The sequence below is a fragment of the Paroedura picta genome, chromosome 7 (assembly GCF_049243985.1).
Source record: "Paroedura picta isolate Pp20150507F chromosome 7, Ppicta_v3.0, whole genome shotgun sequence".
In the NCBI taxonomy this organism is placed as follows: Eukaryota; Metazoa; Chordata; class Lepidosauria; order Squamata; family Gekkonidae; genus Paroedura; species Paroedura picta.
The window spans coordinates 21,644,454-21,659,614 of record NC_135375.1 but is presented as its reverse complement, the minus strand read 5'-3'; the positions used below and the strand labels follow the sequence as shown (position 1 = coordinate 21,659,614).

Genomic DNA, 15,161 nt, shown 5'->3' with positions numbered 1-15,161 from the left:
GAGAAAACCTCGGTTAGAGTATTGAACTAGAATATGGGAGCACCTGGCTTGAATTCCCAGTCTGCCACGGAATCATGTTTAGTGACCTTCCTTAAGCCAGTCTCTCAGTTCAGCAAGGAGTACGAATGAAAAAAAAGGGGTGTTAACTTTAAATTTGCAAAGAAACACTGTATTAAATTGGTGTTCTTTGTTTCTGGAGACTTCCTAGTCTCGGCTTCCCGGCACTACAGTTCATTCCAGGTTATCGCTACCAGCTCTGTGAGGTACTCAATAATAATATGCAAAATTTGAATGACACTGACTCGTTTTTCCTACAGAGGCTGGATAAACCACTTGCAATTTCAAAATAGGAAGTTCCAAACGAGGACAAAGAAAATGTTCTCCTTGCCGTAACACTGCGTTATTCAGCAGGCCCCTGAGCACAGAATTTCACCAGCCATGGTAAGTGCCGAACTTTATAACCATTCTCAGGGAAGCAGATGGGCAGGGGGGGAGAGATAAAACAGTTCCAGACGTGGCTGTTTTGGAAGCACTGGAACCTGAATTTCAGTTCCACCTCTTTAAGTAACCTGCTGTGCAGTGTGCCTCGACCCCTTGCAGATCTTTGTTCCCCGTCGCTCATGCTGCACAACCTGTGGCTACCACAAAGCCAAGTTCCTTGCACCAGCTGGTTACTGTGGCCCACTAGACAAGGGACAATGATTGATATAGGGTGCGGAGCTGCATTATTGGGCTGCTTTCCCAAGAAAAGGAGGGTGGTGGGCCACTGTTCACGGCTGGAATGCAAGCTGGGGTGGGGCATGGGGTCACGTTGTGCCTGTCATAGATCCAGCTGCTCTTTTAGGACTAGAAAGCAGGCAGAGAAGACCAATTTGGTCCTCTCTGCAAAGGCACAGCTGGCACAAAGAGGCCCAGAGGCAAGCAGGCACTGTGGGTTTTACGAAACCTCTCTCGACACATCCGTTATCAGATGCAAGGAAGCTCGAAGGACTAATCAACAGATCTCTCTTGACTGCGAGGCTGAAGTTGGGCAATTCATATAACAGTATATGAACAGCCCTGCTGGATCAGACCACTGATCCATCGAGTCAAGCACAGTTGCCCTGCCTGGAGGGCCAGCAAACAGCCTAGGCAAAGACCTTTCCCAGATGCTTCTGAGCAGTAGCTATTTGCTGCCTATGGATATGGACATGCCCTTTACTCCCTACGTCTAGATAAACTGAGAGCCAGCTTGGTGGAGAGGTTGATCACAACAGCCTCTAATTCCCTACTCCTCCTCCACACGCAGCCACCTGACTTTGGGCCAGTCACAGTTCTCTCAGGGCTCTCTAGCTCAACTCCCGCACAGGGTGTCTGTTGTGGGAAGAGGAAGGGGAAGGCGATTGTAAGTCACTTTGAGACGCCTTCAGATAGTAAAATGTGGGGTACAAAAGAACCAGCTCTTCTTTTTCTTGATCTGTCCAGTAGCATCTTAAAAACCAAAACAACAACAACAACAACAAGTGATGAGCGAGAGGGGAGAGCGACTTCTGAGGGAGGCAGGCCCAGCAGTGACTAAGTCTTTTGTGACTTGAGCATAATCTAAGCGAAATGGAGCCATGGGGTCAGCGTCCGTCTGTACCATTGATTTCAGTGGGACTCGCTTGTGCTGGATTATATTTCAAAAGGAAGCCCAAAACAAGATACTAGTTTGTGACCAGATCGAGACCACTGAAGAAGAGCTGTTTTTTATGCCCTGCTTTTCAAAGGAGTGTCAAAGCAGCTTACAATTGCCTTCCCTTTCCTCTCCCCACAACAGACACCCTGTGAGGTAGGTGAGGCAGAGAGAGGCCTGATTTTATTGAAGAAGAAGAAGAGTTGGTTCTTATATGCCGCTTTTTTCTACCCGAAGGAGTCTCAGAGTGGCTTACAGTCGCCTTCTCTTTCCTCTCCCCACAACAGGCACCCTGTGAGGGAGATGAGAGAGCCCTGATATTACTGAAGAAGAGGAAGAGTTGGTTCTTATATGCCGCTTTTCTCCACCTGAAGGAGGCTCAAAGCGGCTTACAGCTGCCTTCCCTTTCCTCTCCCCACAACAGACACCCTGTGAAGTAGGTGGGGCCGAGACAGTTCTGAGACACTTCTCTATGAGAACAGTACTAGCAGGACAGTGACTGGCCCAAGGTCACCCAGCTGGCTGCATGTGGAGGAGGAGTGGGGAATCGAACCCAGTTTACCAGATTAGATGCTGCCACGCTTGTTATTTATTTATTTAATTTGTATACCGCCCTTCTAGCAAGCCGGCTCAGGGTAGTGAACAACAAAATTAATGAGAAATACAAGTTTACAAATGCTAACATCATAACAATAACAATATTAAACCAGTTAAAAAACATATTCCATAAACTAGCAGCAACATTACTATATTTCTATCATGATCTCTGTTCAGTGAGGTTTCCATGGGGAAGTGCAAGGGGGGCCCACTACACCATGATGGCTCTTTTCTTAAGTGGAGCTACATATTCAAATTAAAGGGAAACAGGACCACATTACACTGAACATTTCTTTAGGAAGAGATGGTGCTGTTGCAAAGTGTGTGTGTAAAATCTCTGGCTCCTATCTGGCATGATGGGGTTGTTAAGAGGATCAGACTAATATCTGAGAGACCTGGGATCAAATCCATATGTACCATGGAGGCTCTCTGGGGGACTTTGGGCCAGTCACACTCTCTCACCCTAGCCTACCTTGCAGGCTTGTTGTAAGGATAAAACATAGGAGAGAAATGTAAACTGCTTAGGGTCCCCATTAGGGAGAAATGTGGGATGTAAATGGATTAAATAAATATCTCATGTCAGTAGGGTTGCCAGCTCTGGTTTAGGAAATATCTGGAAACGTTGGGGGTGGAGCTGGGAGTGGGAGGGATTTGGGGCAGGAAGGGACCTCAGTGGAGGATAAAGCTATGGAATCCAACCTCCAAAGCAGCCATCTTCTCCAGGGGAACTGGTCTCTGTTGCCTGAAGATGAAGCAAGTTGGTTATTATATGCCACTTTTCTCTACCCGAAGGAGGTGCAAAGTGGCTTACAATTGCCTTCCCATTCCTCTCCCCACAACTGACACCCTGTGAGGTGGGTGAGGTTGAGGGAAGCCCTGATATCACTGCTCGGTCAGAACAGCTTTATCAGTGACGTGGCAAGCCCAAGGTCACCCAACTGGCTGCATGTGGGGGAGTGCAGAATCGAACTCAGCATGCAAGATTAGAAGTCCACACTCCTAACCACTACACCAAACTGGCTCTCTATGCATGGAGGTTTCGCAGGGCACTTTTTAGTTATTGTCCATGTGAAGCACATCAAAAGCAGAGTCCAATAGCACCTTTAAGACCAACAAAGATTTATTCAAGGCGTGAGCTTTTGAGTGCAAAAACTGAATACATCTTTGTTGGTCTTAAAGGGACTACTGAACTCTACTTTCGTTGTGCTGCTTCAGACCAACACGGCTGCCCACTTGAATCTGTGTGCAGCGGTTATGCCAGTTTCAACAATTTTCAGCACTCGTCTCTGCTGACTTTGTCTGGTTCCGTAAATCCCCTTGGATTACCATGGGAAAGGGAGGAAAAAGAATATCCCAATAAAGAAATGTATGTTGTTGTTGTTAGGTACGAAGTCCTGTCTGACCCATCGCGACCCCATAGACAATGATCCTCCAGGCCTTCCTGTCCTCTACCATTCCCCGGAGTCCATTTAAGTTTGCACCTTTAATGTATAAAAATTTGCACCTTTAATCTATAAAGTATTGCAATTGCCTTCAATGTAGGTGCTATCTAGGAAGAGCTCCACCAGCCTCTAAAGAGCAGAGTCCAACTCTCTCTCCATTTTCAGATTTTCATATGTAAAACAGGTGTGCATTCAGATGGGCAAGCTGTTTGCCCAGTTCTCATGAAAGAGTCTAACTGTTACCTGCCCAGAACTAAATGCAAAGTAGATTGAAATATGCTTTCTGCAGAGACAAGCCGCTTCCAAGTCTGTCGATGGGAAATGGAGCACTTTTCAATCCATAACAGTTAATGCAGTGGAAAATTGGACACACGTCTCTTTGGCTAATCCACTTTACCACGGTAGGGCTAAATTTAGATATTTTAATGCTCACTGCTCATGTCCGTTCCCCGTATCATCACCTTTCGGCTTGCAGCATGGCCCCAATTTCTCACTTGACGTTTCCCGAATATCCTGTATTTCTGTACTGTCACTTACAGGCTGAGTTTGTATCCACCAATATGTGCATCCCAGGTTTTTTTTTCATCACAGTGAATTGCAGGTGCACGTGTACATTTATTTAGAAACATTTCACCAAAGCTTTCCGGGGAACCTACCTGAAGCAGCTTACAGAACAAAACAAGGAGCAAGAAACAGAATCCCGCATGAGGACTATATGAAAACATCAAATACCCCCCAACGCACACACACTGTGAAAGAGAGACAGACAGGGGGGAGACGGGAGAGAGCATGGCTGTGCCCCTCCCTGCCACACATCTCCAGATACTCAGGAAAAATCTTTTGCAGCTGGATTTTCCTGTGCAGAACAGGATAATCTACTTCTAAAGTGCATTGAAAGTGCATTATCCAACATGTGCAGAATGGTGTGCAGGACCTCTCTCACTGAGCCACATTCCCCCAAATGACCTCCCCATTTGGAACTGTAGCGTAACACCTCCATGCTTCAGAGCTCAGCCCGTTTCATGCAAACATCTCTTGCATTAAGCAAAACATGCAAACAAGGCCAGAGAACACTCATTGGCTCGCGATACATTTCCCTAGGTCCAAACAATAAGCTCACCTTTGTTGCAATCATGTTTACAATATGCTTATTTGAAATTTGACACATGGCCATATTCTGTTATGCCCTGCTAACCACAAGCTATGGTGGACACCAGTCAAAAGAACAAAGGACCACTGTTCATTTCTCTTTGGCTGCAATTTTTCTCAGGTCAGTTAACACTGGCTTTTCTTTTCATTCTCTACAATATAAATATAAAACCAAAACTACTCACAGTGAACATACACTTTCCTCTTCCTATCCGATGTGAACCTGGAAGCTTGAATCTGGGTGAGACCTAAAAGCTACCAGAAGCTACTGAGTTCTGAGTTCCTTTAGGAAACTAGTGGTCAGTATTGGCTTGAGAGCTGGTTGGAATGAAAATTGAAAGCATCTCCAAGCACTTGTACTGTTGAGTTACCAATAAAAGACATCTCAAAGTACACACCTCCTTACAAAACAGAGCCCTGATTGCATTCGGGTGATGCACTGCAAATGAGGGTGTCTGTTCATTGACATCAATCAAAAACCATTGCAAACAATGGAAGTATTATTTCCACAAGACAGTACTGATTCAGACCAAAGGAATTGCACCAGAAGCCCTGTGTAGATATTATCAGTAGGGCTGCCAGTTCAACCCATCCTTCTCCAGGCTGAACATTCCCAAGTCCCTCAGCCTTCCTCATAGAGCTTGGTCCCCAGACCCTGGATCATCCTCATCGCTCTCCTCTGCACCCTCTCCATCTTGTTCACGTCCTTTAGGAAGTGAGGCCTCCAGAACTGCACACAGCACTCCAGGCGGGGTCTGACCAATGTGGTATACAGCAAGGGCTATGACATCTTGCAATTTTGATATGATGCCTTTGTTGATACAGCCCAAGGCTCCATTTGCTTTCTTCACTGCTGCATCACACTGCCTGCTCCTATTTAGCTTCCGGTCCACAATTACCCCAAGTTCTTGTTCACACACACTGCCACCCAGCAGTTTATCTTCCATCCAGTCTGCATGCTTCTCATTTTTGGGACCCCGATGCAGAACTCTGCCTTCCTCCTTATTAAGCTGATGGGCAATATGTTCAGGACAGACCAAAGGGAATACTTCTTCACTCAATCAGTAATTACATTGTGGAATTCACTGCCCCCCAAAATGTAGGGATGGCCATGAGCACGGAGGGAATTTGGTCTGTCAGTAACTACTAGACATAACGATAGCTGTTTGCCATTTTTGCATGCAGGAGAATAACTAGATTTGAGCCCAGTAGCACATTAAAGGGCTTTGTGTGTGTGTGTGTGTGTGTGTGTGGGGGGGGGGGGGTTATGAACCTTTGAGAGTCAAAGCTTCCTTCCTCAGTCAAAGGGAGTGTTAACTCTCAAAAGCTTATCCCCCCCTCCAGCTTTTGTTGTTGTTGTTGTTTTGGTTTTTAAGATGCTACTGGACAGATCAAGAAAAAGAAGAGCTGGTTCTTTTGTACCCCACATTTTACTATCTGAAGGCGTCTCAAAGTGACTTACAATCGCCTTCCCCTTCCTCTTCCCACAACAGACACCCTGTGCGGGAGTTGAGCTAGAGAGCCCTGAGAGAACTGTGACTGGCCCAAAGTCAGGTGGCTGCGTGTGGAGGAGGAGTAGGGAATTAGAGGCTGTTGTGATCAACCTCTCCACCAAGCTGGCTCTCAGTTTATCTAGACGTAGGGAGTAAAGGGCATGTCCATATCCATAGGCAGCAAATAGCTACTGCTCAGGCGTCTCAAAGTGACGTCTCAAGGCGTCTCAAAGTGACTTACAATCGCCTTCCCCTTCCCCTTTTTAAGATGCTACTGGACAGCTCATCACTATCCACCCCCAAAACAAAGTGGACGGTTGTTGAAGCGATTAGCATACCTAGAGCAGGCAATGTTCTCTCTTTGTGCTTATTTTGGACCGAGAAATAGGAAGCGGAGGAAACAGTATCTTTTATTGGCCCACCTAAGGTTGGCGTTGGGCAGAAAAGGATGTTTTAACAAGGCCGTGTTTCAGTTTTTCGTCTCCCCGGCGCTGCGTCCCTTGCGAAAGGCAGACAAAAGTTCTGGAACCTCCTCCTTCCTGGATGAGCCTGGACAGAGAGCTTAGGGTGAGCTGCTGCCCAGCACCAGCCAAAAATACAAGCAAAGTCCTTGTGGGCATAACAGGGCAAGGCTCTGCCAGAGTTCCTATTGATATTATGAACCCTTTGTCTGCACCTGGTTCACGGGAGACAGAAAACTGGAAGGGCAGACCAAGGGAGGAGCTTGAAGTTGGAAGTTTTATGGGTTGGAATGATGCAGAAATATGTAAGTTTTTGCGATCGTACTATATACAGTTGAATTTGGCCCAGGCTAGCCCAATCTCATCCAATCTTGGAAACTAAGCAAGGTCAGCTCTGGTTGGTGTTTGGATGGCAGACCACCAGGGATGTCCAGGGTTGCATGTTCAGCCCCCAGCATCTTCAGTTTTGCAATCTACAGCTCACAAAAGTGTTGGATATCAGCACCTGTCATGAGTGTGTGGTTTTTAAGACCCCGAGAAAGTGGAAGGCCCTTTAAGGTGACCAGATTTTAACATTGGTAAAGCGGGATACCATTGACTAGGAGGGTTCTTGATTAAAAATTTGGTCTATATGGAGCAACAAAAAGTTTCAAAGTCTACATGGAGCAACAAAAATTTCAACATAAGTACAATTTGCCAAGTACCCCCAGATGTCCCTCCAAAAGTGGGACAATCTGGTCACCTTATTCCTGGTAGGCTGGACTGGATGCCTCTTTGGGGTCTCTCCCAGCTCTGTGTGATTCTGATTTGGGGACAGTGCCTGGGAAGAGAAGCATTTGGGGAAGGAGATCAGTGGGGATGTGAGATCATACAGTCCACCCTCCAAAGCTATAGTTTCTTCCAGGGGTGAACTGATCCCTGTAGCCTGGGAATTAGTTGTGACTCAAGGATTACTCCAGCACCCCCCCTCCCCCAGAAGTTGGCAATGCTAAGTTAAAAGACTATGCTAGAAGGCAATGGGAAAAGACCCAAGGCCCTGGAGAGCCTCAAATCACAACAGACAGTACTGAACGTGATGGGTCAATTGTTGGAGTCAGTCTAATGTGGTTTTGTACGTTCCATGCCTTTAAGATCAGCCAGTGGTTACAAAAGTGTCTTTGTACATTTGGTGTAATCCTGAATGTTGAAATCACAAAACTATTAACAGAGCTGCTCAAGGTATGACCTGATGCATGCTGTCCATGGAGTACAGTGCATTGAATTTTATTGCAGAGATGAAAATGGCTTAACCTCAAAAAAATATATTGCTGTCAAGTATCTCCAGATTTTTCTCAGTGCTACCAGAAAGAATAATGAAGGTGGTCTAGTTCGGTGGTCCCCAACCTTCTTATCACTGGGGATCGGTCAATGCTTAACAATTTTACTGAGGCCCGGGGGGGGGTAGTCTTTTGCCGAGGGATGTCACCGCCGCCTGAGCTCCTGCTCCACTTGCTTTCCCACCGGCACCCCTGACTTCCTACCGACCACTGGGGCACGCTGCCAGCAGCAGCTGCACAGTGCCACACCGAGGGGGAGCCCCAGCCATGGCGGCCGGGGAGGAGTACGAGGAGGAGCCGCGGCCCGGTACCGACTGATCCACGGACCAGTACTGGTCCCTGGACTGGGGGTTGGGGACCACTGGTCTAGTTGGAATAATCATGTAGTAGAGTTGCCAACTCTGTGTTAGGAAATTCCCGGAGATTTTGGGGGATGCAGCTTTAGGAGGATGGGGTTTGGGGAGGAACTTCAGTGGGGTATAATGCCAGAGTTCACCTTCCAAAGTGGTAATTTCTCTCTTTGTGAACTGATTTTCGTCACTTGGAGATCAGTTGGACCCCGGGGAGATCTCCAGCCATACATGGAGGTTAGCAACCCTAAATGTAGAACCAGTTAGAAATGTTAGTTCCCAAATTTTAGCCCAAATCCAAGCTCCTCTCATACCCGTCAATCAGGTGACCTCACAACTTGCATAATTTCCAGCAGACACTGTGTGTTGCCAAAGCTTCTTCCATCTCCTTCTGTCGCAGCAAAGCAGAGGTTAACTGGATAGAGAGAAGTTCAGCGGGGTTGGTTAATCTTTCTTCCCCTTTCCCTGCCCTTCCTTCCCTCTCCTTCAGATCAACTGACTCCAGGAGGTAAGAGGAAAGAATAGTATGTGCAAAACTCCTCATTGTGAGAACGACGGACAAAGTTTTATTTACTTACTGAAAACATTTCTAAGCCCACGTTTCTCCCAGGTGCCCTGGGCAACAATAAAAACAGCACTGAAGTATAATATTAATAACAATAAAAGGGAAGTCGAAGGCACCACAAAGCAGCTTGGTGGGGTGGTTAAGAGCTGTGGCTTCTAATTCGGCTTGCTGAGTGTTGAGTCACTATGAGAAAGCTCTTCACAAAACAGCCTTCAAAAGCTACAGTTGTCGACTCGCACAAGCTGGCAATGAGTTAATTAGGCAATCAAGTTGAGCTACGGCTGCGGATCAGTTCGATAAACCTAACTCAATTTATTTAATTGCACCTTGCATTTTTGGGGTTTTTTTGGGGGGGGAGGGCAAGGGCAGTCCAGGAGATCACAAGACTGCGATCCTTTTCCTCCTAAAGAAAAAAAAATATGAGCTTGAAGACTGCACGGAATTTTCTATCGCTCCAGGAAGCGGGAGGATGAGATAACATAGCTATACGTTGCAAACCTCATATGCTGACAATTTTAAAAGTCACTGTCACAAAGCAGACATTCGAAACCAGGTTTTCGTGAAATCCTGGGGGCTTCTGGATGGCCCGGGGGGGGGGGTTCTGGATGGGTGGGAGTTAATTAATGTTCATATATATTTTTTAAATGTTGTTAAACGTTTATTGTGAGATGACCATATATGGTCATGTTGTGTCCCCCCTCCCCCATGGCCAATGATAGGCCTGGAGGGGGTGGGGAGGGGAGGGGCCCTGGGTGGGCGTGTCCACAGCTATGCTTCCCAACCTGGTTCTACATGATCCTGCCACTTTTGGGGTTTCTTGAAGCCTGAAGAATGTTTCCAAGGTTTCTCAGCAGTAGAACAGTTGAGGAAGACTGTCGTAAAATATCCTGTTTTTACTCTGCAATGCATTGTTAAGACACATGCTCCTCAATATGAAACATTTGTACGAAATGGATATTCATAGCCAAATGGAGCCTTACTGTTTTTGGGTTTGATTCTTCCTCCCACACCCAGGGTGCCGTTCCATGCCCATTGGGGCTCTCTTGGATGTTTTAGTGTCTGTTCCTCACAGCTGCTTTAAGGATCCAAGGAACACAGATCCAGCTCTTTAAAAGCAATAATTTTCTGTTTGGCCCACACTTTGTTGGCAATTAAGGCCTGTGAAAGATTCTGAATAGTAATAAGGCATCCTTATTAAGTGACCCCAAAGGAACATTATGTGTTTCACTATATATTTCTGGTAAGGCCTTGGAGGAGGAGCATGTCTCATGGCTTAAGTGCCACTCAGCGCTTAACACCCACTCAGGCTGGCTATCTCGTCCCTGAGTGCCTCCTCCTCCAACTGGCTTGCCTATCTGTCCAGCAGCCAGCCAACTGCCTTCTGTCCCCCACCCCTGATCACCCCTCCTCCTTCCACTTCCCTCTGAGGCTTGGAGGCTGCAGATCCCTGCTGTGTGAGAGCTCCCCCTGCCGGGGAGTTCCCTAACAGGTCTTGGGGGGAGGGGGAGGCCATCCACAGAGTTCTTCCACCCCACCCCCCTAATCTAGTGCCCGTTGTATTCCTGAATGCAACAGGCGTGGCCCCTAGTAAAGGAATAAAATTGGGGCTTCTACAGGGTGTACCCCCAACATGGAGTTATGCAAGCTACTGGAAGTCATGTGTATGCACATACTACATGATATAAATGTTCTTAAAACATGTTTCTCATGTTTGGGCTCACTGGAGAAGATTTGTTTATTCCTTTGCCCACTTGGTTTTGTGAATTTTAACAACAAAACTTCCCTTTGGTCTGTAATGTTTCAGCTATTTGCCCAGGTGGGAGTATTTCCATGTCTCTGAATCACATGAAAACCAGGTTAGCTTTCAGAGCTGCAGACAAACCTGCTTTTCTCTTTGCGGGTCATAAATGTGCCACATAATATTGTATGCAAAATGCAGCTATGAAGACAACAGTGTGTTGTTTTAGCCATAAAGCACAAGGAAGCAGGTGAATGATAATAGCCAGGAAGATTTCAGAATTGAGTTCCATCAATGGTAACTTTCATTCAATTGAAAAGAAAAGGGAGGCCATGATCCGCATATATCAGTTAGGGTCACCAGGTGGTGATGGAGACTTACCAGTAGCAGCAAGGAGGTCCAAACTTCATACAGAGCGGTGTCAATATCATTGCCCACGTGGTTTTTGGAAGTGATGTCCTTTGAGGATAAAAGCCCTTCTACCGAGGGAATAGCTAATGGTGGGGAAATGATCTATTGAAGGAGGAAAGGGGTGTACCCCAAGACTAGCCTAGCCAGTTGTTCTTAACAATAGACTTCTATCATGATACTTCCAGATGTATCCTCTTGGATTTAGTAAAATAACTCTGAAGTCTGCCCCATCCTATAAGTTGTTTTGCCTCCCACGAGAGTAGCCTTGGATCATGATACTAATTTTATTCTGGATTGCCTTCTGAGCACAAGTCTCAGACCCTGACGGTGTTGCGAAAGCTGCAGTATTCAGTGGAGTTCCATTTCTCTCCGATTTTTTAATGCCAAACTTAGCTGGAGCAGAAGCAGAAGCAAACTGAATGAACAGCTGTGTCGGTATGGGCTGTATCAGAAGAAGTGAGCAGTGATTCACGGAAGCTAGCAGCCTGTCACAGCTTTTTGTCAGTCTGGACTCTCGCTCTTTTCCACTGAACAGAAAGTTGGCGCAATCTTTGCCTTCCCAGTCACTTCCCCCCAGTTCAAAATCACTTTTCCCGAGGTGCTTTCTCATTCAAGGGACAGAAGCATGGGGGGGGGGGGTATTTACTGCAGGAAAATTCCCTGGGGAAGGGGGAAATGGAGCATTGTTGGAGAAATATGACACACGTTCCTGATGCCTTTCTTGCCCCTGTTATAGGAGCAGGGTTTTTCCTGCCTTAAGAACGATTTGCATGGTTTCCCCCAGTAGTTCCTCAAACCCCTGCAACGTAGTTCTAATTAACAGATATCACATGGGCAGGGCCTTTAGTTCCCAGAGCGGCTCAGACTATCTGAATCAACACAATTCTAGTTCCTTATTCTGTTCCCCCTTGTGTCTTTTCTCCAATATCCCACAATATGTGGCCTTAAATAACTACTGCAAGTAGACGCTTTTCTATTGGTAGAAGAAGAAGAAGAGTTGGTTCTTATATGCCGCTTTTCTCTACTTGAAGGAGTCTCAAAGCGGCTTACAGTTGCCTTCCCTTTCCTCTCCCCACAACAGACACCCTGTGAGGTGGGTGCGGCTGAGAGAGCCCTGATATCACTGCTCAGTCAGATCAGTGCCATGGGAAGCCCAAGGTCACCCAGCTGGCTGCATGGGGGGAGAGGGTTGTGTGTGCAAAATCAAACCCGGCTCACCAGAATAGAAATCAGCACTCCTAACCACTACATCAAACTGCAGCAATAAGTACTGAAGAGTGGATTCCATCGTGTTATATTTCACTGACATCCCTCTGCTCCTCAAATCCCGCCTATTCGTGGCTCCACCCCCAATGTCTCCAGGTACTTCCCGAGTCAGAGTTGATGGAAACCCTGTTAGCCTAGAAGCACAGTGTCAACAGACAGCTAGAGAGAAATGGTTCCTTCATGGCGTTAAATTACTTTCTATCTGCATTAAGAAGTGAATCAGTCACGCTTTCACCTTAATGGGCTCCAGGGAAAAGTAGCTCGGGGAGGGGGCTAGTTATTTGTAAGAGTGGATTTTCAGCATTTTCCAGTCCGGAGCTGTATCCAAAGGGTGGCAGGTGGCAAATGGGGGTGTTTTGTGGAATCAGTGAGAGGCAAAAGACCCACCATGACAATAGAGCAGCCAGTTTACAGGGGTAGTCAAACTGCGTCCCTCCAGATGTCTATGGGCTACAATTCCCATGAGCCCCTGCCAGCATTTGCTGGCAGGGGATCATGGGAATTGTAGTCCATGGACATCTGGAGGGCCACAGTTTGACTACCCCTGTACTAGAACAAGGCCAGAAGCAGCATTAAAAAGGCCAGTTTTCCCCCTGAAGCCGCATGCCAAAGGCTGCAAAACGTCTTAGACTGAGCCTAGTGGGATATAAGTGAAAACAAACCAGACGACGATGGTGTGCTTTTTATGGAGCCAGGACTCACAGGCGCACATGTGCACTCTCCATAGTCCAAGTGCTGCCCTGCGCTTTCACAGGCAAGCATGAAATCATGCATGGTATAAATATCACTTCCACGTTCCTCAAGTGTAAAGGGAAGAGAGAGAGAAATGACAGAAGCTGTAGGAGGGGCTGATCCAGGCAGCAAAATAAGGCCGGTCTGCAGTAAGCGACTCGGAATATTCTTTAACCACAATGATTGTGTAGCAAAAAGGCTGAACATCTTTAGCCATACAGGAAGCTAAATGCGGAGGTATCTCTAACCAATCAGGAGCGTCACAAGCCTCAGACCCAGGAAAGCCTCCAGAGCACAACGTATGTGAACGCTGCAACGGAACGGTTCTCATTCCCCTCGCTTTTCTTTTTAAATTATGTCGTAGGATGGCCAGGCGAACGTGAAGTCCATCATGGCAAAATTCAGCCCTTCTCACAACCCAGCCGGAGAAGTCCACAACCAGCAAGTCAAAGTGGCAGGACAATCTTCGCGGGCCACGAAAGCTGCATTTGAGATGTTTTCTCAGATGGAAAATGCTGGCCCACCTTCCAGATCCAGCGCTCTTCAAAAGTCTCCGTCTTTCAGACCTCCTTTGGGCCTCAAGCCCTCTCTTCTGGACACTCCGGATAAGGAACCCAAGCCGCCCCCTCTGAAAAGCAGCCCTGCAGCCAACAAGTTTACAGCGCTGGCTCAGGCAGCGAGCAGAGATATAAACGAAAAGGCGAGCTACCCTAAACCTTTGGGCCCCAAGCCTACCGAAATCCTAAAAGAGGACCCCAAGCCAGTGTTTCCAAAGGAGCCTGACAACAAACCGCTTGGCTCAATGCTGCCCGCAAAACATGACCTCAGGCCTTTAGGACCGAAGCCGAACTTTAAATCGGAACGACAAGAAACAGAGGTCAAACCTGTGTTCCAAAAGCTAGCGGGAGTGAAGGACACATTGATCGCTGCGTCACAGGAAAATGACCCCAAACCTCTATTTCCAAAGGTCGTTCTGAAGCAGAAACCTTCTTTAGCTCCTCATCCTGCCAACAATGAAGAGCTTTCCAGCAAAAACGCTTCTTCAAATCAGGCCCCTCCACCCTTCCGGGGCCCCAAACCAAAAACCCATTCATTTAAATTTCCCAGGGACGCCGAAGAAAAGAACACCAGTGGTGGTGACTCCAGTCCTACGCCTGGCCGTTTTCCGGTCAATTTGAAACCTGTCAGCAACCAGAACAACACGACTCAAGGGCTACCAAAATCTTATGGACATCAGAATGAAGAAACGAGGCCGAGTATCACCAAGGATCTTCATGGGGACTCGGGATCACCTTCTGTTCCTGGTAAACTTGCACCTTCCAGACTGGCTCTTTCAGGGCCTTGGGCCAATAACCTCGAGAAAGGAGAGAAAGAGAAGGATTTCCCTGGCCCCAAACGAAAGGCAATGCCTCCGCCGTTCAAACTGGGCCCGGCTCCAGCCAAGCCGAGCAGGCCCCCGGCCGTGGACCTGGCACGATTCCGGAAAGATAACAAAGACAGTGAGTCCTTACCCCCCCTTTCTACTATTTTTATTTTATGCAAGGTAAGAAATTCCCCAACCCAGTGGGGGACACGACAAGATGCTCTGCTTAAGAGAAAGACCCTTTTCGCTAAGCTATCTTGTGTTAAATGGCCAGCACTCTTGAGTTGTTTGCTGTAGTGGGCTCCACCTAAACTATTTAACTTGAATTTATAATTTCATAGTATCGTATCCCTGGGAATTGCAGTTGACCTACAGCAGGGGTAGTCAAACTGCGGCCCTCCAGATGTCCATGGACTACAATTCCCAGGAGCCCCCTGCCAGCGAATGCTGGCAGGGGCTCCTGGGAATTGTAGTCCATGGACATCTGGAGGGCCGCAGTTTGACTACCCCTGACCTACAGTCTAGATCAGGAGTAGTCAACCTGTGGTCTTCCAGATGTTCATGGACTACAATTCACATTTGCTGGCAGGGGCTCATGGGAATTGTAGTCCATGAACGTCTGGA

General features: G+C 47.2%; 1 protein-coding gene across 4 annotated transcripts in view; it reads left to right on the top strand.

Annotated features, from left to right (window-relative positions):
- The first annotated feature begins 301 nt into the window (after window positions 1-301).
- The window catches only part of FYB1 (FYN binding protein 1), a 53,786-nt gene continuing 38,926 nt past the window's right edge, over window positions 302-15,161 (top strand). Inside the window, exons 1-2 of one of the 4 annotated variants that reach the window (XM_077347021.1) lie at window positions 302-441; window positions 13,539-14,673. In XM_077347021.1, the coding sequence (XP_077203136.1) occupies window positions 439-441; window positions 13,539-14,673 (1,138 nt within the window). In that variant the 5' untranslated portion in view covers window positions 302-438. Of the gene's footprint in view, window positions 442-4,000; window positions 4,095-8,894; window positions 8,971-13,538; window positions 14,674-15,161 lie in introns of those variants that run through there. The other 3 variants (XM_077347023.1, XM_077347020.1, XM_077347022.1) reach the window with 3 other exon arrangements.